Genomic DNA, 23,757 nt, shown 5'->3' on the forward strand with positions numbered 1-23,757 from the left:
TTTACAGTTTAGGCATGCCACACTGAACAGTTAAAATTGTTTTATAAAGTATTTTAACAAGAAAAGGAGAAAAGTTCCACATTAAACCTACTCTAAAGGTGTAAAACGAGTAAAAGACTGAAATTAATTGGGGTGTCATAGAGTATTATGAGATACTTAAAGTGAGTGTCACAGAGAGAAGTTAGCTTTAGAAAACGTTCTGACTGCATCATTATATACCTAAAGTTAAACTTTATAAGTTACTTGAAGGTTTTGCCTGGTCTCTAAACTCTGAGATGGGAATTTGTATTGTAGCAGTAGTGTTTAGTTGAATAGTAACATGGATTGCAGACAATGAGACACACTTCTGAGAGGGGCCATGAAATAAATGGACAGAGTGTAATATTACTTGAATTACGTCATAAATAACCATGAAAACACACACAACAGTATGACAAATGTGCAGAACTTTGAGAAAGCAAAACTGCAGCTAGGTATGAACTGTATGCATACCAAGGCCAGCTGTATGCATGAAATGTACCTTGGCAGGGTGCATGTGTGTGTGTGTTTGTGTGTGTGTGTGTGTGTGTGTGTGTGTGTATGCCTCAAAGAGATGCTATGGTGAGGTGTGGTCTACGGATACCATATCTATTTACATGAATGTTGAAGATGCAATGGCAACATCAGCACACTAAGAATACCACTGCTAGATTGAAGAAGTGAAAGCAATGTATTTACCTTAAAGATAAGTCCTAATCAGCAGGTCCATCTTTGGCAACAGCAAGACTGTCGCAGCTTGGTATGTAAAATTTCCCTGGCTATTACCCTACCTTATTTTAATATAAGGATCTTCCTCTGCAGATCTCTGGTATGCTAGGTAAAGGAGACAACTTCAAAAGTGACCTCTGGATAGAATCAGCAAGAGGAGGACGAGGTGGGCAAATATGTTACTGAAAAGAGATGTGCTTGTGCAGATCTGTCATTGTGGTAAGTACATAATTTCTGTGTATAGTATGTGGAGATCCTTACTTAGTAACAGCAAAGCAAAATCCCATCCTCCTTGGCAATATCCTTTATCAGAGCAAGCCCTTGTTATTGTGACCCCAAACAAAGACTGGGACCTAGAGATTATGTCCACCTTTTATAGCATTTTGCAAAGGTACTCCATGAAAACCATGTGCAGCACAAACATCATCCAAGGCTGCATTTATGTAAGAAGAGCCTGAAAAGTAGCTGCTGCTGCTGCTCTGGTAAATGTGCTGTAGTGTTATAAGGCAAGATATAATCGCATATAATTTTTTTCTTAGGAAATTTTTACCTCCATGCATGCTGACCATCAAGTCTACCCCTGTTGGTCTTCAGTCTGTTCATTTACTATCACCTGCATGGAGGAGAACTGACCAGAGGGCCCATCTACTAAGCAGCAGTAGAGGTCATTCTGCCCCTTCTGGCAGCATGCCAATAAGAACATTTCTAATGAAGCCTCAGCCCCATCCCATGTGGCAGTTCAGAGCACCCATGTCACTATGGGACATTCTACTCCCCTCCCTGCATGTACATGCTTTCACCCACAAACACTAAGGGCTACAGTCACTGGTTTGAAATGACAAGCTCACATCCCCAGTCATGGCAATTTCTGTGTTATGTAAGTCTAATAGTTAAGTACTAGGCTAGCTGCCCTTGTGGGTCATTTTAAGCCTAGCCAATTGCCCTCTCAAAGGTGAGAATCAAACCTTGTACCTTGTGCATGTTTAGTACACACCTTAACCATTACACCAACTCCTAAGTCTCTACTTGCATGGTGTTGATCAGCCACTAAGAAACAACCTCTCTCTCTGTCCTGCTAGGATGTCAGCTGCTGTCACACACTACATCTCGTCTGTTTCCAGTGTCCATGTTACTAGTCAAATGTGGGTTTTACTTACGGGTTATCCCTGTATTCCACAGAGCTGGCTACGCATTATATTTTAATAGCAGAGTTTAATGCATCTGTTAATCACTTTGCCTCAGAAACATTTGATAATAACAAGCATCTTTCCTTAAGGAGTTTGTTCTGTCCCCATAAAATCTGTCTATGAACCTCTGTGCAGTTCATAATTTGACCTCTACAAGAATAATTTGAAAAAAAAAAATGGATAGTCTTATTAAGGTTCATTTCAGTGAGCACTTCAAGTATGAAAGATGATTTTGTGTGCAAAGAAATCTTGCCCTTATGTAAGACAAAAAGATCAAATAAGGATGATGAATAATTAAGTTTTAATCTAAAATTCTTGATGACGTAACCTACAAGAAAAATCATTTTCCATGATAAGTAGTTCAAATCTGCTGCAGAAGTTGGTTCATACACAGGAAGAGTCAATTCTTCTAACAGAATATAAAGGTTCCCTGGAGGAACAAGTACCTTAAGTGGGGATGTGAGTGATAAGGAATGTGTCCTTTAAAAAAAGTTTTGCAAATTTCATGGAAGTAGAAGCAAGGTAAAGCTGATGGATGAATAGCTGAGAGTTGTAGCACACATATGAGACAAACAACTGAGAAGGAATGTAACAGGGACCGTAAAGGGATCAAGCCCTTTACAGACACACTTCTCCATTTACCTTTCTGTGTACGGCTAGTACTGGGCCTTTGAATAAATAAAGGGAGCTGGATTATCCTGGATCTTTGGCCAGTAGACAATCTAGAGTTGCCATGCAGTTTATTGCAAGTAATAGATACGGATATGTCTTTCTGGAAGGATGGGTCTATAAGGTCCTGAAGAGCACAAGGTGGAGAGGCCTGTCCTTTAACTGAGGCATGACAAATGAGAACCACACTTGTTGCAGGTTAAATGGGGCTATGAGAATGACCTTGGACATCTGCTGCTTGGCTTTCTGAATGAACCTCTAATCAGAAGAAATGGGGAAGCATAAAGGAGATCTGAGGCCATTTATGATGACACCATCTGTGAAAAATCCCCGCCCCTGCCTGGAACCGGGATCAGAGAAAAGAATTTGCTACATTCAGTGTTTGGGGATGCAGATACATTGCAGCAGGGCTACTGTTGGTGATGAACAAAATCCTCACTAAAGTTGGGCTGATGGACCACTCTTGTGGCAAAAGAAGGCAACAGCCTATCTGCTAGTCAGTTGGCTTCACAGGGAATTTTATTTGATATCAGAATGTGGTTGGCTAATATAGCCCATTCTGTAACCCTCACTTCCCACCAAAGAGGTAACAGTGAATTGCTCCTTTCTTTGCTTGTTGACAGACACTATGGTAGCTTGTAAGGATGGCTGTCACATAGGTTCATAGATAAATACTAGGCTAACTGCCCTGCAGGGCCATTTTATGCCTGTCCAATAATCCAAGGTCAGAGTGAAACCCTGTATCTTGTGTCTATAAGGTGAATACCTTAACCATTATGCCAAACCCACCCAAATCTTTGGTTAAGGAGTGCTGAAAGATCCAGAAGGTGAAAATAACTACCCTCCAGAATGGCCTATGGTTGTGAACACACACCATGAGCAGTATGCCCTTAACGATACCCCCCTCCACCCTAGGGCAGAAACGTCTGTGGTGACAGCTTCCAATTTTGTAGGAAAGAAAAAGGAGGATCCCATTGGTTAGTTTTGGCAAATGAAGACACCACCAAATATGTTCCTGGCAAGCTCTGGGTATCTTGATGTGAAGAGACATAGGGTCTGCTATCTGCAAACAGTGAACCCTAAGAAGAATCCTCATATGAAGCCCTTCAAAGAGTACCACATAAATGGAAGTCTTCAGCCCTGAGGCAGGCCAAAGCTGTGGGAGACTGGAAGTATGCTATCAAACATAGCAGAGACTGAAGCAGAGAAATCCTGTGGCAACGGGGCCTTACTTTGAATTGTGTCTTGTGGGCAGCTTATAAAGGTGAGCAGTCACTGTGGTTCCAAGTGAGAGTTTGTTTTGCAACACTGTGATTCCTCAACTGCCTTATGAACATTTGAATTGTACCTTTTAAAATGAACTGATATAGGTCAATCAAGTCAAGAACAACTCTGAGGTCCTCATCTCTCTGGCACATAGGGGTGAAGCCCTTACTACAATCCAAATGACCTAACTTTGACTAATTTTAGCACTGAAAGAGCTGGGCAGGGCAGGATGGGAGAGAATGGCATATGTTAGCTTGTCAATCCCGTGGGAAGGGAAACAGTGGGCCCAGTCAGCCAAATTGCCCCTTTGCAAGTGCAGGGCTGAATGACAATAGTGGACACTGGACCAGAGAAAATGGGCTTGGTTTTCCAAGCCAGAGATGGTGCCCCTCATATGTATATGTGTAGGAGCACGCACATACCATGAGCAGGCATAGTATGCCCTAGTGGCGACACAGGAACTGACATCAGCCACCAGGAAGTCGAGTTAAAGACCTAATTCAAGAATCCCTTGAGAGCTGCATGCATGACACAAGTAAGAAAGGGCTGATGGGAGAAATACAATTTATTTATATTCTCTAGAAGGTTTAAATTCCATATTTTTACTGTTGCTTTATGACAAAGTTGGAGGTGGGTCTAGATAGGGTGTGGAATGAGGCCTTATAAGGCCTTATCTACCTTTCCTGCTTTATAGCCTGCCACCTGGGGGTAAAGAGTAGCTCCAACTACCTCCACGGTGGGACAGCCAGGCAAGTCCTTAGGGGTTACACTGCTGTCCATTTACGTCTGGCTGTGTGCAGATGACTATTCTGGAAGTTCCTTCAAAACTTTGGTTCCTTCCAAGTATTTGATTCTGTCACTGCATGTCACAGTGTTTACATGGACTCCATTGTTTCCTTTGGAAGATGCATTGTGGGGTCTGAAATTTGACAAATTTGACTCCAGTGGTTAAGATTTTAGCTTCCTTTTCCATGTTTTCCAGGCGTTTACAAAAAGAAAGTCTAAAAGGGTAGATCCATTTAAAGGTAAATTGACAAACAGCACTACTGTATCCTCTGCAAATTCCATTAACAAGAGCTAGGTGTAGCAGCTACTGGCAATGCTTGTGCTTGTTGTCCTGGCTAAACCTTTAGCCAAGCTATATGCCATTCTTAAGCTGACATTCAAAACAGACTCATATCATCTGTTGTGACTGCAGTTTCTGTTTCAGGCAGAGCCTGGTTATGTGTGACATAGTTTTACAGCCTTTAGTGCAGACATAGATGAAGCAAAAACACTTCCTGAAAATATCCACAGCCCTTGATTCTCTGCTAAGGGATGGATAACAAGACTTTGGAATACAGGAGCCCTTAGGCAGCTGCAGCCACAACTGAATCCAGCTTCAGGTTCTTTAACCAACAAATCCTTTAATGGTCAGAAGACTATGCCCAGGATTATCCTATGCAATACAGGTAGCCAGCTTTTCCACTTTATCAGTAGGAAGGATAACCCAGGATGATGGTTGGTGGGTTTGGCAAACCTGCAGGGAGTATGTAGGGTTTGTGGGCAGTCCCCCCTCTATGCCTCCTCATTTCACATATTTTGCAAACATGTAATTGTGGGGGTAATGGGGGAATGACCACATTCCTGGTCATCAATATCTGAAATAAGGATCTCAACCACATGCTTCAGCTTTCCTTGGAAGTGATGCGTCTAAGGAAGGAGCGGGAACAGATCAGTGGCCAGAAGCTGTAGATAGACACTACATTTGGTTCTTAGGACCCTCTGTCCCGCTGAGAGAGAAGAGGGTTCTCCAAAAGCTCACACAGAATATCTGTGGATATTCTTAGGTCTGAGCACAGCAGCAAAACAGGTGCTCGTGGAGGAACATGCAGGACACTTAAAATGAAACAGTGCAGAGAGCAGTGTAGCTAAAGGACAAAAAGCTGAAACCTCCAACGGAGATATTTAGTGAAATCTGGACACAATTAGCCCCTGTTTGCTTGAGTGGCTTCACCTTTACTTATATTTAACAAATCCAATGTTTCACAACTGTGGCCAAATTGAACATACCATAAAAACAGCTGAGAAAATAACAATCTGCTGCAGATCAGTTCATCTAAACACCTGAAGTGTCCATTCGACAAAAATACATTTCAACCAAATACACAACTCCCTTGCACCTTTTAATGGAGGACCTAGAGAGGAAGATGTGTGCCTCCCTAGCCAATGCTCTTAAGTCAGGCTCATCCCTCAATGTATATGGACTTGACTACAAAACTGAGGTAAAGGACATCACCTCCAAAGTTTTAAGGCATTTCACACCCAGCAAAGGTTTGTGTTAAACAGAGCAAATACAACTCAATTTTAATCTCTCTCTCTTATAGTATTTAGAATAATTAACATACAAAGCACATAGCTGGCAGTATTATGTGCCACGTCCAAGCAATACAGATATTCTGTGTGTTTGTCCGGGGGCAGGGGGGATTACTTTTTTGAAGACTCTGTTCATTGCAAAAATTGTCAAATATCAGCAAGCCAAAAAACAGCAACCACAAGCAAAAAACAAACAAAAAAAATTCCCAATAAATAACGTCATTATTATTATTATTATTATTATTATTATTATTATTATTATTATTAACAGAGCAAAAACTAGAAAAGTACCACTACTGGAAAAACTAGTCCCCCCCCCAAAAAAAACATGCCTCTCAAACTCTTAGTGTAAGAATGAAGGACAAAGCAAGTAATAACGGGGAACAAAGGCCCAATATTAGGGACAAGTTTTTAAATATAGCTCTTATAAATTTAAACAAAAAGTTTGCTAGAATAACAGGTTTTGCATTAGCATGCATTTTCTGAAGGACACAAAGTGTGAAAACTGAAACATCTATCATTATTTAGTGACTACAGTTCTCATTCATTTACCAGAAAGCCACAAATTGTGAAATTCTAGACAACTGAGAGGTATGGATAATACCTAGCAGAGAACTAACAACATTTAAGTACAAATCACTGCAGGAGGTGTCAAAGGTGTTAGAACTTGCAGAATACTAATGACATTCAAGTGGAGAAAAGTGACAAAATGCCAAGGCCTGTGGGAGGGGATACACAAGAACAATTTCTAATAGGAAATTTTCAGAAAAGTTCTATCAAAATGCCAGAATTGTGGGTTGGAGTTTAGGACAATTCAGTATAAACAAAAAAGAAGTAATTTATGATAGTACTGAAAGAAAAAAATATATACCTACCAAAAGTTAAGATGCCTGGAAGTACACTTTTGATGTGACCACTAACTTCACATGGCAAAAGAAATGTAGGAAGAAGGTCATTGTGAAAAGAATTTTTGGTAAAAAGGGAGTGGAGAATGTGTCAATCGATTGACAGTCTGGGCAACTGCTTATCGAGCAAAGAAATTTGAGTAAAACAGTGGAGTTTTCTTTTTTTTTCTCCACACCACTGAGTCGGTATATTTAAATTTGGGGAGTGTAGGGGTGTTTCCCACCTGCACAAATTCAAAAAAACAGAAGCAGCAAAACAAACTAAATAAATAAAAATGCTGGCAGGCAGAGGTTAAACAAAATGTTGACTGGTTTCATTATATAAAAGTAAGACTAACTGATTTGTTTGTTACTGTGTATACAGCACAGAAACATATTGTTCAGGAGAAAAGTTAGCAACATCCTTCCCCTTTGGTTAACTGTGGTTTGTACTCAGAAAGATATTTCAGAAAAATCAAAAGATAATACTAAATGCTGAAAAAATTACAGGAAATGAGAGAGACTAGCACAGAGTTCCACATCTTTAAATGTGGTTTAGTAATTTGTCATGAATGGTGATGCACACGGACAGTGATACTGACAAGCATACTGTTCTAATTGTGATCTTCCTGTTCATCTGTGTATTTTTCTGTTAGTATGGTTAGATGTAAATATTATAAATGATATGGTGATCCCATGCAAGATTTGTTATGATGCCTTATGTATATTTACCACCTCTCACATCCTGCATTCCAGGTAGAAAAACAGTATCCATTATTCCCAATAATCAGTAGTGCTTTCATGGTTTACATCTATTATCAGACCTGTACCAACTTTACTGCTCTATTTGTAACATTTCTGTTAAATAGAAAAATACCGTCAAATATAGTTCTTTTTTTTTTTACCACTAGTTTCTGTAATTTTTTTGTGTAGTTGCTGCAAGTTGTATCCAAAAATTACAGTCAGTAAGGTGTTATTTGCAGTTGTAACGTAAATAAAGTGCTGTGTTAAGAGTTGTAAATGTAGCATTACAGCTGAATGAATTTGCTGGAACTCCACTGGTTGTCTAGATGTGTTTCTGTCAAGTTAAGACTTTCAGCCGATGAACGTGCATTTTGAAAATCCAGCAGTGCATCACTGCCTACTTATGAGGCTTTCAGCTATCAGTGCCACGGCTGCTTCCAGCTTCTTCTTTATGGATTCTCTTGTAACGAGTGTGGAAAAATAAAACAAAGCTGCAGGCTCCCACACTGCAAATGCCAGCCATCACCAGTGTTGAAACTGTAAGAGTAGAAAGGAGGAGTATTCAGTGGAAATCACTTAAGTTTATGTCTTAATAGGATCAAGGTAATTTTGTTCAAGCCGACTAGATTAAAGCTTGTTTAGTGACTGCCAGAAGACTGAGCAGGCAATGAAAAACTTTACATGGTAGGGGATGCTTCACTTCTGCACACACACCCTAATAAAAGCAACTGTGGTATCACAGAACCACAGGGTAAATTATATCAGTAGTGACAAGCTGCCTGTTCTATTTCTCTGGTCTTCACCAAATGGGGTCAGATCATGAAGGCTTACACGAAGCAGTAAAATTTCATCTTAACTGTTAGGTAGTATGGCTTCATCTTTCTACATGTTAACCCACTGCTGGTGGTTTCATCTGGCTCTATTTCACTAAGATACAGTAAGAGCTCAGCTAACCCTGGAGGCTGGCTGTGCTGGACCTGTCAGTCAGCGAAGAACAAGTCACCACACCCCGGGAGGAACTAGTCATATTACAATCAATGAAGTCCAGCTTATGTGATTAAATTTAACAACATTATATTAAAAAAAAAAAAAACATAAACACTTAAAAGCACATAGTAAATAATGTATATGCATCTGAGTAGCAAAACTCACAGTGATGGTGCAGTTAAGCAACAATATTATAATAAATATGTCTTTTGGAAAAGGTGTGTGTGTTTTTGAGCAATTTTAAACCAGGCATAGTATTAATATCCCTAAGCTGCAAAGGCTGTAAATTCCACATGAGTCCAGTCTGGCAGGTAAAAATAATGGGCAAAAAAGAAAAGTTAGAATCCTTCAGGAACATGCTGGGTCTCACTAGTAGCCCTTTCCCACCTAAGAAGAGGGGTTTAGTGGGTAAGAGAGTAGCAGCTCTTCAAGACAGAGATTATTAATGTCATGTTAGGCAAGGTTATTAACTAGTTTCTTATAAGAAAGTTGTCATTTCCCTGTCCAACCACAGCTGTTGTACAAAAGTGGACTGACTGTGAAATTTCTGAAGAGAAAATGGAAGAGGATTTAACTCCAGTAGAAAATGTTGGTTTTGCATTCATGTTGAACATCTGAGTGTAGTAAAGAGCAGATTTCAAAATAAAGTCTCAGAAACCATGGAGCTGGAACATTTGTATGGCCTAAATGGTCATCTGCATATTTTCTATGAATCTTATTCATCAGACGTTTAAGGTATTACACAGTGGAGACTAGTTTGTCTGGGTTGTTTTGTTTTTATCTGTGTTTTTTTTCTTTATGGCAGTTTTACTTATAGTATTATTATTTTTTTCCAGTCACCCCTAATGTGATGTGCATCGGGCTTTCTATACCCTGATTGTTTTTAGAGAACAGCTGAACTATCCACTTAAATTGCACTTTTGAACCCATAAAAAGGGAGGTGTGCAATGTTCATAGCTAGTGGAGTTTTGTTTTATTTGCCTGAATACATCAGTAAAGGCTTATGAAAAGTTAAAAGGCAGTAGGCACTCAGAAGCCATGGATGTGAAAAACCTATATGTCCTTAAGGAACCATGTGTGCATTTCCCATGGTCCTCCTTCAAAGGAGGTTTAAGGTATTTTACAGTGGAGACCCTGATTAGCCTGAGTCTGTTTTTTTTTGCCTATGTAGCTTTTCCGGATGACCCTTGTACTTGTTTTGGTTCAACATAAAGATAGCTCTTTTGTAAGCATAGAGTCTTTTCAATTTGATTGGTGTAAGATCTCTTTCTGCACAAAACATAAGCCTTACAGTCCTTGAATGTGTATTTTTTGTAAGTCCGCTTCCTTAATTTAGACCAAGTCAGCTAGCCTTGATGAAGAAAATTATTTTAATTTTTCCATTCTTACTGATTTAACATACAGGTTTTATTATGCTGCATACACTGGAAAGATGGAGCAATCTGGTATCATAGCTATAAGGATTTCAAATACTGATAATTTTTATGATTAGTTCCAAAATGATATAAACAAGATGATTTCTCTGGCACAACATATCAAGTTATGATTCTGACATATTTAACATCTTACATAATTCTTCAAATTTTTCTCAACACATCATAAAAATCTATTTACCGTGCTGCAAATTTTTCTTATAAACTTACTGCCTTGTCTTAGACGGAGAAAAGGCATTATTGGCTTGAGGCCAGCCTTAGCCATAAAATATTTTATCCAAACAAAAGGCTGAACTCTCCCTTGGTGGTGGTGGTGTTTTTTTTTTTTTCCCTGAAGCAGCTTCATTTATAAAAAGGCTAGCAAACAGTAATAAAAGAAATGAGAATCTTTAATTTTGCATTTATTCCTATATATATATGTATTTTTCCCTACAGGGAAATGTAAATAAACTGGGGTTCAGATCAGTGTTCTTCTTACAGAGGGGAGAGTAATTTAGAATTTGTTTCTGTGGTAGTGGCTTATGGTGGTTTATTATCCTAGTGACCCTTCTTGGAATAATTCAAGGTACAGAAAGGATATCAAATTCTTTTTTGTAGCAGAAAAAAGGTTCCTGAGGTAACTCTGTGCCTCCCTTTGTTGTTGCCACAGGCAGATTCGCTTTTTAAATTCAGTGACATTTCCCCAAGCTCTAACAACCTAGATAAGGGTGGAAGTTCTGAAGGAACTGGCAAAAAGACTTTAAATCCAATTTTTACCAGGCATCCATTAGGGTCATGTTACAGGACTGAGTTCCACTTTTTTACTACAAAGAACATGAAGGTTTCTGCTAAATGAAGCTAGACTTGTCTTTCACAGCCTGTTAAACAGCATGATTACTCAGCAGAGGTGGCAGCTTTTGTTTAAACAATGATAGGACAATTTTTGAGATTTTTCAGACTCCGGAAGAAAAACAGTGACACCGAATAAATTCCTGAGGGTGAAAACAGATAAGATGATCACCCTTAAGGCCATTTTTCCAATAGCTCAAGGATGACTGTTTAGCATCTTCATATCCAAAAGGTGCTTACTGAGATGCTTCCATCTTCAAACTACACAGAAGTTTATTTAAATTTTATGTTTAGAAGCAACATTTTTCATTCTACAGTACTGCTGTTTTGCCTTTTGTGAGACACTAAGTGTTTTTCTTCAAGTGCCTAACTGGCCACTGCAATACTTAGGGTGAAGGCATTTCATATCTTTATGTATTTAGATATGCATAATTCAAGATTAATTCTGTCAACAGCAAATGGACAGTGAATATGTTAATTCCATTTCTTTACTCCTGGAAGATGATAAATAATCAAAGGAAAAATCTTTTCCACAGCACAAAGGAAGGCCTTTCTGCATATACTCTGTTGTACATCTAACAGAAGTTACTGTTCTTGACACATGATAAGGTGTCCTCCTTTCAATGGCTAAAAATAGCCGATTTTGTGTGAAGAGAACCCATCATATCAGGAATCTGTGGGATTAAACAATGAGTCATCCAGAAGGGTCATAGGATAATAACTCGTAACATCTGGATTACACAGCATCTTGACTGTGCCTTCTGTGGCCCTAATTCCTGAAAGCAGTGTCTTTCTTCCTTGTAAATTAATGTAGTTCATAATTGAGCACACCAACATAAATATGTGCATACTTCCCTTTTATATACTATGTCAGTGCATATTCTGTTCAATTTTTGCTGTTTTCAAGTGTTCATAGGTTCATACTAGGCTATCTGCCCTAGGGCATTTATAAGCCTAGCCAGAATGTGTTTGGCTTTCGCCACCCATTTTAAATTTATTTTGCTATGCCCTTTTTCGAGGTTAGTATACTGTGCCTCTGTCTAACAGTGACACAGAAGTGATACCTGGGGTAAACCTACGATCTCCCATCCACTCATCAAGATTCCTCTTGAAGAGAGTCAGTGAGGGACTCTGCCTAACCTGGACTGGGATTTTATTCCAGAGTGAAGGGAGCCTCTGGGTTATGAATCTGTCCCTCCAGCATGTCCTATTTATTTCAGTGCTGAGGTTCAAGTCTCTCGAGCGCGTAGCTCGATGGGATTTGGATTTTCTGAGGTGCAGCATGTCCATTAATTCCGGGTTGGACATGGCTTTATACGTCAGGCACAGATCACCTCTGAACAGGCGGTATGCCACTGAGTAGAGCTGGAGTTTCTTTAACCAGGCAGCATATGGCGTCTGTTTGAGCCCTTTGATCGTCTTGGTGAGGTACTTTTGGGGTCTTTCCAGTTGCTGCAGGTGTCTGGTAAGGTACATCCCAAAAGGGCATTGTACTCAATTATGGGCCTGATGAGGGATGAGTAAAGAGGCACGATGACCTCCCCTGATCTAGATGTGAATCCCTTCATGATTAGGTGGGCTATATAAAATGTTTTTCTAACCACTTTGGCCACGTGGTTGTCAAATGAGAGATTGCTATCAACTTGGGTCCCCAGGTCCCTAATTACTTCTTCTGTACTTAATGGATTACCACCTATGTGGTAATTTGTGGGCACTTTGTTTTTGCCAAAGGGGATGACTATACACTTTTTGGCATTTAGCTTGAGGCCATGGCTCTGGCACCAGTTGTCTGTTTCTATGAGGCCCTTTTGGAGGATGCTTGTGTTGGCTGGAGAGTCGATTATGGCACCCAGTTTGCAGTCATCTGCGAACTTGGTCAGCCACAGTCCTTCCGTGTTGGCCTGTACCTCCGAGAAATATATACCGAACAAGAGAGGTCCCAGGACTGAGCCTTGTGGGACACCACTTGTAACTGGTTTGGAGTCTGACATGGCTCCAGCAATTCTAACCATGTGGGTTCTGTCCTTGAGCCAGTTTGCAATCCATCTAATGACACAGGGGTTTATATTTAAGCTGGTGAGCTTATCTATAATGCCCAAGTGGGGTATTGTATCGAAGGCTTTTGTGAGGTCTAGGTAGGCTGTGTGGACCACCTTCCCCTCGTCAATGGCCTTGGTGACTGTTTCAAAGAAATCAACCAGGTTTAAGAGGCAGGATCTTCCCTTAACAAAGCCGAACTGGGTAGGATCCAGTGTCTGTAGGTCCCCAATATCTTTATTTATGAGGTCCATGTTGATCCTTTCCATAGCTTTGCAGACCAAGCTAGTCAGGCTTATGGTTCGATAGTTTCCAGGATCCATTGAGGCACCACCTTTATGGAGAGGGACCACTGTTGCTGTACGCCACTCTTTGGGCACATATCCTGTAGTAAGGCTGAGATTGAACAGTAGTTTTATGTTTGGGTTTAGCTCTTCTTGGAGTTCATGTAGGACGCAGCCCGAGACACCGTCTGGTCCCATTGATGCTGTGTTTTTTGCTTTGGAGAGGGCGGCTCTTACCTGAGCATCTGAGATGTCGGGGGGGGGCAGCACTCTGCTGGGATAGATATTTGCCCTTTTGGTGTGGAGGGGGGGGAGTTTGCGCTGAACCTGTCAGCTAGGATGTTGGCAATGTCTGTGGGTTCAGTGTATTTTTTGTCATTTTGGACTAATTCTGAGCAAATCTGGGAATTACCACCCAGGTTCCTAACATAACTAAAGAAAGCCTTGTGATTATCCTTAGTGTCCTGTGCAATTTTTCTCTCGAAGCTGGCCTTAGACAATTTTATGAGTGCCTGTAGTTTTTTGCTAATACTGATCAGTGATGCCTTCCCTTTTTGGGATTTTGCTCTATCATTTAGTAGCTTCCTCCTTCATGCAGCCTTACTCATCTAAAGAAAAATTTTATTGCTGAAGTAGTTGAATGTCAACTTTTAGTGACTTTTTATTTTTTCTTCTAAAAATCATATTATACATCATTTTTTTTCAAATAATGGCTGTACTGATAAACATGGTTAATGTAGACAAAACACTTTTGCATACAGTATTTTTAAGATCAAGTGCATTTTTTATTTACCATTTCTTTTTGTTATAATTAAGTTATCGTCTTGTAAAGCGGGTTTTCTTATTCTAAAATTCAGCGGACCTATATTTATTAGGTTTAATAAACTGATGTTTCTGTTTACTGTATGCTGAACTACTGCCTAATTGCTTTCTATTTCCATGTCATCCAGTCCTGCCTTCTGATGATGTATTAGATGGGCATAACAGTTCTGAGTTGGCATGTGTTCTGCAGTCTGCAGCAGATTTTGTTACAGCAATAACCAACAACTGGGTGTGGTATATTGAAGATTTACCCATGGTTATAGTTTAATCACAAGGGCAAAGCCTGAGTGATTAAACAAAGGCAACTGTGGGTAAATCTTCAATATAACACACCCAGAAGTTGGTTATTGCTATTATACAATGACATCATTTATGAAAGAAATTACTTAATTTTCTGAAATTATGTATTTGTATAACAGAGCCATGGTGTTCTTCCAAGTTGCTTCTGTATCCTTTTCTTTCCCTTGATGTACTGTGCATGCGTATGGGACTTAATGTTCCCATGTTTATGCAGCACATCAGTGCTTTGGAAAGCAAGCAGTGGAAAAAGGAAGATCTCTATTGCTTTTTTTTTTTTTTTTTGAGAAAAAAAGTTTGAAATCACATATGAGAGAGACAGGGCAGAAATAAACTTATAATCAGGTATGTTTCATTAGTTTTGCCTAATGTACCTGATTTTCCTTGTATTTTCTTTGCCCTCCGTAAGTAACTCTCGACCTCTTATTCAAGAAAACTGGAAAGCCTTAACTTATATTAATAGTAGAAACTCCGAATGACTAGACTTTTTTTGTATTGGTATATGCTCGATTTATAACTGGCACGCTGACTGGGCTGACCAATCAGCATGCACATTCTTGAATGTTAATGACTTGTCATTATATAATACAAAATAACCAGAATGCAACCCAATCAGTTACTCCGGCAGACAGTACATCAATAAGTGAAAGGTAACAAAAGTAAGAAGGAACAGGATAACAACGTGCTTGGAAAACAGCATAATAAAACAGATGTCAAACTAATAAATCACTGTCTGCCAATGGATCTTAGGGTGAAAACTATTGATGTGTGAATCACCTCAGTGATACACTTACTGTTATACAACAAGGAATGAGTACTGAAAAGTAAGCATTTGGAATATACACATCTGTGAAAATGAAGGTGCAGTAAAGTGATCATTCCATAGTAAACAGGCGTTTACTACGGTGTGACAGAAGAGTGTGTTATACTCATGTGCCTAACAGCTTTTACATTTGATAATCCCACACAGGAGCACTTCATTTTGCTTTCTGTGCATACTTCTTAGCTGTCCCTGATTTTGCCTCATAGGTTTGCCCTCTTGCTTGTAAAGGTTTTGAATTTCTCGTAAATCCCTGAAAATTGCAGTTAGTCAATTACACCAGACAGATTTTCATGTTTCCTATTGCTCAGGAAATACGTATTGATGGAAACCTGTTCTATTAACTTTTTAAGTAAATTTGAGCCATATTTAAAAACCATCCCTGATTTGACCGCTTGTCTTCCAATTTTTGGAATTGTCCACAACTGTTAAATCAAAGACGCTGAGAGGTATGCTGCTGTCTGTTCAATAGTGCTAAGTTTTTTTACCAACTTTCAAAGCTGGTAAAACACTTCTCTCCTGTGGTCCCCCCACCCCTAGTAACTGGTATTTTGGACTAATCCAGAATGTATGTGATTCACACATCTGTTGTTTTCTCCCTAAAAGTGAGCAGTCAGGCCCGTGGTAGACAATGGATTAATTGATCCACTGGCAGACAACGACTTGTGTTTTATTACATTGTTTGCCAAACACTATACTCTTTAAGAAGAATCTTATCCTGTTCCTTCTTACTTTTACTTTCACCTGGATACAGCTGTGTTTCTTTATTAATTTATTGTTTGACTGAGCAACTGATTGTGCTGCAGTCTGGTTATTTTGTAATAAAATCTGCTGCAGACTACAGAAAACGTGCCAACCCACAAGTATGGCTATTTTTACTTCATTATCCATGTTCCCTAAAATGAATATTGCCCGTCCTGCCTTAAAGAGATTAACAGAACATGACTCAGTGGAGGATATAAAAGGGAGCCATGAGCATATATTTATCAGTGCACTTCAACTCAAGCCTGCATTTGTCCATTGAGAGAGTTTGTAATTTCAGGTTAGAGAAGATACAGGTAAAGTGGAATACAATACAGATGCAATGACTTACTATAACAGGGACTACTCAAAGATGTACTGTTATGTAAAATATACTTTACTACAATTGCAATATCTTTTAAACTTCAAACCCACACTGATTTTGCTACTTGCAAATATCTGCAGTGGTTTATGGATGCAGCTTCCATAAACTAAACAAAAACAGAAATAAAAATAAATATAAATATTTTATAAATAAAATAATTTTTTGCTGGAAAGTATTGGACTCTAACTAGGGAACACATCTATGGACTATAACATTTCTGAGGACTTGATCCCTGGCTCATGCAATGATGTGAATCAACCTGAAAAAAATGTTAGCTGTTCTTTAGCTCCTGAAAGTATCCAAAATGGTCCTGTCCTGTTCTGTTATGAGTGTTTTACTGTTTCTCGCTAATAACACTGCAGTGATATGATACATAAACTAGACAACACAATGTCATGTCTCATTTGCAACTAGTCATGCAACTGTGGGACTTACTGTTAATCCATGGATCTTCAGTTAATGGCACTGTACCTACTAAGCAAAACGCTGTTCTGGCAGTTTAAGTCAAAAAGTGCTTCTGTAGTGTCAACTAAATCCTCGAGTATTTCAGAGACTGATCAACATCTGCAACCAAGCAAACAGAAATCAGTTTGTATGTCAAGAAAATACTCACCTTCCCAGTAAGTGACCAGAGCTCACAAAGTTTTGCTGAAACCTTGGAGATGCTTCCCTCTGATTCATTTTGTTCAAGAGGACCTACTACAAGTGTTAACAAAACTGCCAAGCTTATTCTCATTGCTCACTGCTCTCATCATGAGCCAAAACTACTCTATATTTGGTATGACGAGATTCCTTCTCAATATCTGGGACCATAAAATGTTCACAGGTTACTAACCACTCCCCTTCTACAAAGCTCTACAAAGTAGCCTCTGTCCAGCTCTCTATTTCAGTGCCTCATGTTAGCACTACAGAAATGGACCTGGGCTATGTTTTGCTTATCAAGATTTTGGCAAGAAACATCTTGCTTATTACTTAAAATCATTATACAGTTTACTGCTTGTGACTTTTCCTCAGTTTGATCTACTTGCATGTTAGATAAATCCTTTTTTCTTGTGTTTTTGTTTCTTTCAATTCTCCTCAACCTCTCCATGTAGACTGTCAATTTTATCACATTGCCTTTCTTGCTTGCTTTTCTGGTGTTATGAAGTAACTCTTCTGTACATTGCTGTGTTATACTTACTGCTACTGCTTTGCTTTGTTTTGGCTACATGCGTTAAACGTAAGAGTTTGGGAATCCGGACAGCAGAGTTTTCAAAACGTGCAGATGCTGACACAAAATCTCTCCCTAAGATAGCCACAGTTTGTGTATTTTGCTTGAGGCCATACCATGTCCATGTTGAGTGTGACATTTATATACTGTTCACACCATCTACAATAAAAAACAGGAGGAGCAAGTTGCTATCTAATTTAGAAGATATCAAAGACTTCAACCTACTGTTGGTGGTGCTGCGGTAGCGTTGTCGCCTCACAGTAAGACGTTGTCCTGTTCGATTCTCAGCTAGAGCGTCTTCTGTGTGGAGACATGCGTGAATGGGTGTACCTTCGTTGAAGGTTGTGCATCAGGGCTGGCAACTCGGCATGTAAAAATCTACTGCCAATCATTAGCGGACCGGAGTTCCACTGTGGCGACCCCTAACTGGGAAAAGCCGAAAGACACAACAACATCAAAGACTTCAACCTCAAGTAGTGATTTGGGGTCAATCCCACTGACCTCTACGATATAAAGAAAGAAAAAGGGAAGAAAAGAAGGAGGAATAAGGCCTACACTATTGATAAACCTGCTAAAGACAAACATTCCTTTCCTAGTCCTTCTGTTAAAAGACAGGGAGTAGGAGAGATGTGTGACTCCACTCTTTCTTCTCCAAGAGTTTCAAAGGTTCCAACTGAAGTGCTGCCTGAGGGGTCACCTGTTAAAGTAGTTAGAACAGACAGTTTTCTTTTTCAGATTTTGAAGTAATAGCATTCTGGCTTTCTCCTCAACATCTCCTGTAAGATCCTTGAGAAGCTATTTTACTCCAGTCAGTAGTTGACTGTGACTGTGAAAAGATAATGAGCACACGTATAAAAGTGCAGCGAAAAAAGCCTCATGCCACTCCCCCTCTGGTACCAGGGCTGGCAGAAGTACTTCATTATTCACTAGTTCTCTGGCAGAACATCTCAGTTCTCAGAAGTCCTCATGAAGAGGCAGAATGCAAACCATCAAGCATTGATGTTAATGTCAACAGTTGTGTTGGCATCAGCAGCGGTCTAAATGCTAGGACAACAACCTTCAGGGTCAGCATCTTTTACATCACATCAACCTTGCTGCAGTATCATCACCTTCAGCACTGATACTCATAGCAATGGGAATTTCTTTTTAAACCCTGCTCAGGAACAACCTCTGAGGATCTGATTCAACACCAGTGCTAATGAACATTGTCCATGTCACTGGGATCAGCTTTCATGCACTCTTGATCAAGAAAGTTGATGGCAGAGGCCCAGGGTCAATAGTTGTCTAAATTTCATTATCTGGGTTCAGGCCTCGAGGATCAGGTTTGACCCTAATACATTCTCTGATGACAAAGGCCTCAAATACCTTTGCCTTACCATGAACCGGTCTTGTGAGCCCCTAGTATAATGTCAGTGCCAGTCTTGATGCCAAAGATGCAGACTTTCTTGTATTTGTCACCTTTGGTGCCTGCAGTCTCAACATGGGACACTGTTGCTTAGCAATGTATCTGTTCATCTTTTCAATCAACAGGTCAAAGGGATCAGGGGTCATTTGCAGAATCAGTACAGATATCTGGTTCTTTACAGTTTTTCCATTGTTATCAGCCCGTCCGCTTCCAAGAACCAGCAGGAATCACTAATGCAAGAAGAAGCACTAGTACTTCCCTTAGGATTTCCCCACCCCAGATATCAATGTGGTAATAGCACTGATTCCTACCCTCTTTCTAGTTTATTCTGAATTTGAGGAGGTCTTTCAGATGATGATGAGGCAGAGAGGAGAATGGTCTGCAGACTCCACAACCTCTCCACAAAAGGTCCTGCAAGAGGCCTTCCAATCCACCTAATCATCTCGGGTGGCTTCTCCAGTCAAATGTGGGTAAATTTAGTTGTCAAGACTGGATATTAAAATCCTGATACTGTGGCACCTGCCACAGAGAGACCAAACAGGATCCTGGAATCACCTTAAAACTGAACCTGCTGAATGGAGACTCCCAATCCAGATTTTACTGTTGCTGTGGCAGCTCTTAAAATGCTCCTCATCTGCAAATTCCTGCTGTCCATCTTTGAATAAGGACTGCATAGCCATGGACAGGTTTAGAATGTATGTTTTTGCATTCTCTACGTTTACTTTGAGATCAGCAAATTGTTTACCTAACATGTTAAAATTCCAGTGAAAACTAGCTGTCAAAATGAGCCAGTCAATGAAAGAGTTACCCAACAGAGTCCAAAAGTTCAGGTTTCAGTCTCAGATGGCTACCATATCATCTGTTGCTAACCTCACCATGCATCTGTCTCACAATCTTGCAGCTGGAGCTGGTTGCTTCATCAAGGAAACCAAATCAGCCTTTCCTAATGCCCCTACTGACAGCTCTGCTCTTTTAGGCTTAACAGGAAAAGGTTACCTGCAGATCTTGGAGAAATATTGTAAGACACTCACTGCCATTGGTGTAAAGTTCCAATGTGCCTTCTCAAGGATGTTGTGGAGACCACATTTATTTATCCATCTATCTATCTATCTATCTATCTATCTATCTATCTATCTATCTATCTATCTTTTGTTGACTGAGTTAGCCACTCAAGGGATTTCATAGGAGACTTGAGGTGGTATTTAAAATACTAGGTAAAATTTGGCCAGGGCATCAGGAAGCTTCCTTTTCTCTTTTCAATAGGTGCCATGGGATCTTTTACATCAACATGAGCTACCAAAAATTCAAGCAGAGGGGACCTCAGTTTTACTTTTCATTTGAAGGACGTCAAATTCACGAGTGCAGAACCCCCCCCTACAATGCTATGCTACAGTTTCAGCAATCCACTCACCTGGAGTGGGAATAGAACCCACAGCCTTCTGCCCAAATCAGCTCTGGTTTCAACACAGCGAACAATGCCCCATTCGGAATGTATCTGACCCGACACTTGCAGCAGCTGGAGAGGCCACAAAAGTTCCTCACCAAAAGGATAAAGGGTCTCAAACATCTGTCCTATGCTGCCCGACTGAAAGAACTCCAGCTCTATTCAGTCGCTTACCGCTTGCTCAGAGGTGACCTTTGCCTAACATACAAGGCCATGTCAAACCCAGATTTGATGAATATGCTTCACCTCAAAAAATCTAGATCCGTCAGAGCCACAAGGGCGGAGACTTAAACCTCGACACGGCTATTAATAGGACGCTGGAGGGATAGATTCATCACCCAAAGACTCCCTATGCTGTGGAATAAAATCCCGGTATATGTGAGGCAGAGCACCTCGCTGGCCTTGTTCAAGAGAAATCTTGACCAATGGATGGGAGATCGCAGATATACCCCAGGGATTACCTCAGTGTCACTGCTCAACAGAGGCACAGCAAAATAATGGGTATAGTTCCCCATACTAAAGGGGTGGCGTAAGCCACAAAACTATGGGCTAGGCTTGTAAATGCCCTCGGGCAGATAGCCTAGTATGAACCTATGAACCTATGAACAGCAACAGAACAACCACAGATCTGGAAGGAACAAATGTAGCCACGGCAACTTGTAGGATGGTTACCAGCCCAGAGGCAGGAAGGGTTGGTAGCAGCAGGGTCACCAAACTCTGGGGGTGGCAGGAATTTAATTTCTGAGACCTTGGCCAACTGTCCCAATTTGTAGGCATTTGTGGGAGGGGTCATCTGTCCTTCTTCTTGAATGCATAGCTGGCCATTATGCAGGACAAGTGGGTAAGAACAGTTAAATCCAAAGGCAACACAACACCCATCAACACCATACTCCTGTCCCACTTTCTTTTATTGCCATATATGCCACCATGTAAATACAATGTGACAAAAAAAGAAATGACCCTCTTATGTAATACAGCCATTCAAGAGGTCCCATCAGACTAGACAGAATTAGGTTACTACTATAGGCTCTCTTATATTTTCCCAAAAAGACAAATACAATTATTGATTTGAGCAGCCTAAATAAGTTTAAGAATCCTTTCAAATTGTCAAGGTGCTGTCTATCTTTCTCTCTTCGTCAGAAGGAGATTGGATTTGCTCTCTGGACCTCCAAGACTACCAAGGGGGCTATGAGTGGTAACAGACAGCTATTATCAATAGCAGAAATTTCTATTCAGTTCTACCTCAACCCCCCAGAGGTGCTCACCAAAAGCATACCTGTAGTTGCAGTGAACAAGTGGTTCCAGGGGGCAATGTTTTTACTTACCTGATTGACCGGCTCCTAGCTGCTCCAACATAGAACAAACTAATTTCTGGTTGGAGGCTTCTTCTGACTCTCTTCCAGTCTTTAGGAATCATGATGAACATTGCAAAATCTGACAGAGCCCTCTCAGATCCTAAAATTCACTGGATAAATACTGGTTATTCTGATCTGCAGAGTACGTCTTCCATCAGACAGGATTCTTCCCTTACAAAACTTAGTAATTCAGATAGTTAAGTGTTAGGTAGTCACTGCTTGTGTTTGCCTGAAAGCACTATCATCGCAGCAACTATTTACATGGTCAGGCATGCCAGAGAGTGTGCATGAGAGTTCTTCAGTGGCCCTTAAGTGCTGCAGTAGCTTTAACTATATGGGTTATATCCTACCAAGGATATAACAGCTGGCCAGCTTCCAAATCTTCAGGGCACATTGCATGCACCCAAACTGTCAAGTAACTTGAGCTGAACTTAGGAAAAGAGAAATTTAGGTGCAAGGACCTTAACAGCTTTCCTGACAGCAGTTTGGAAGGCTTGTCCAACGCCAAGAAAACTGCAGCAGGATACACTACAAGATTATTGTACAGCTTAAAACACACAAGAAGGATAAAAGTGTTCAAATGAAACCAATAATCCCAAAAAGGAACACTTGGATGAGCAACTGTCCTCATAAATTCCAACGCCTTTGGACCAACTTATCCACACCCCCACCAGGGGCAGCAATATCCTAGACCTGGTCATTACCAACATGGCCACCGGTGTTCCACACCAGAGGTCAATTCCTTGTTGGTCAGATCCTACCACAAGCTAATCAACCTAGATATTCACATCCCACCCCCATCCCCCCATTAGGGAAACCACCGTAAAAAATGTCTCCGAAGCCAACTTCACGCTTCTTAAGACAGAAGTGGCAAACTTCACGACACCATGCTGATGGACAATAGAAGTACGACTGCTGAATCCTACACAAAAGCACTTTATAAGCATTTACACAAGTGCATGGATCGTGCAATCCCTAACAGAACCAAGATGCTATCCTCCAAAAAAGGAAGCCAATCTGGTGGTCCCCTGCCATAAACAAACTCTACAACAGAAGAAAAAAAACTGTTGCAAAAGAGAGTAAACTCCCTGGTCAGCCTCAGTAAGAAGCTGAGATCCTTCATAAAATCCTCCAAAGCTAGTTACGAAAACAAAATCGCCACTGATTCTAAAGACACCCACAAAGCATTCTATAACTATGTCAAGAATCTCAATGGCAGCACTCAGATCTGCTCTGAGTTACAGCACAATGGCACTAAATATACAGAACCAACTGATATTGCCAACATCCTGGCAGATAGATTCAGTGTTAACTTTACCCCCCTCTCATCCTCTAAAGGGCCCATCTCTATGCCAGAAGAATGCAAAGTTCCTGTAATCACGACTGCACAGGTAAAAAACACACTCTCCAAAGCCAAGAACACAGCATCCATGGGACCTGACAACATCCCAGGCTGAGTTCTACACGAACTATAGAATTAACTGGTACCCCACCTAAGTACTATGTTCAATCATAGCCTTACCTCAGGTTTTGTGCCCACTGAATGGTGCTCAGTGACAGTTATCCCACTCCACAAAGGGGGAGCCACCATGGACCCTGGGAACTACTGCCCCATTAGCCTGATGAGCCTGGTCTGCAAGGCTATGGAACATATTATCATGGAACTTATAAACAAAGACATTGGTAATTTCCAAACTCTGGACCCCACCCAGTTTGGGTTTGTAAAAGGCAGATCATGTCTCCTAAACTTCTTTGAAGCGGTCCCCAAAGCCGTAAATGAGGGTAAGGTGGTTCACACAGCCTATCTAGATCTTGCCAAGGCTTTTGACACCATCCTCCACTCTGGAATTATAGATA

The 23,757-nt window shown here is 40.5% G+C and overlaps 1 protein-coding gene across 2 annotated transcripts in view; it reads right to left on the bottom strand.

Moving 5' to 3' along the window:
• Window positions 1-23,757, bottom strand: part of SLC49A3 (solute carrier family 49 member 3) — a 1,094,331-nt gene that overhangs the window by 267,665 nt on the left and 802,909 nt on the right. The window contains exon 10 of one of the 2 annotated variants that reach the window (XM_044059105.1): window positions 410-8,389. The exons of the other annotated variant lie outside the window; for it this stretch is intronic. Within the exon in view, the coding sequence (XP_043915040.1) occupies window positions 8,265-8,389 (125 nt within the window). The 3' untranslated portion in view covers window positions 410-8,264. Of the gene's footprint in view, window positions 1-409; window positions 8,390-23,757 lie in introns of those variants that run through there. 2 annotated transcript variants of the gene reach the window in all.

Source organism: Protopterus annectens, chromosome 17.part0 (genome assembly GCF_019279795.1).
Source record: "Protopterus annectens isolate FY-2018-M chromosome 17.part0, PAN1.0, whole genome shotgun sequence".
Lineage (NCBI taxonomy): Eukaryota > Metazoa > Chordata > Ceratodontiformes > Protopteridae > Protopterus > Protopterus annectens.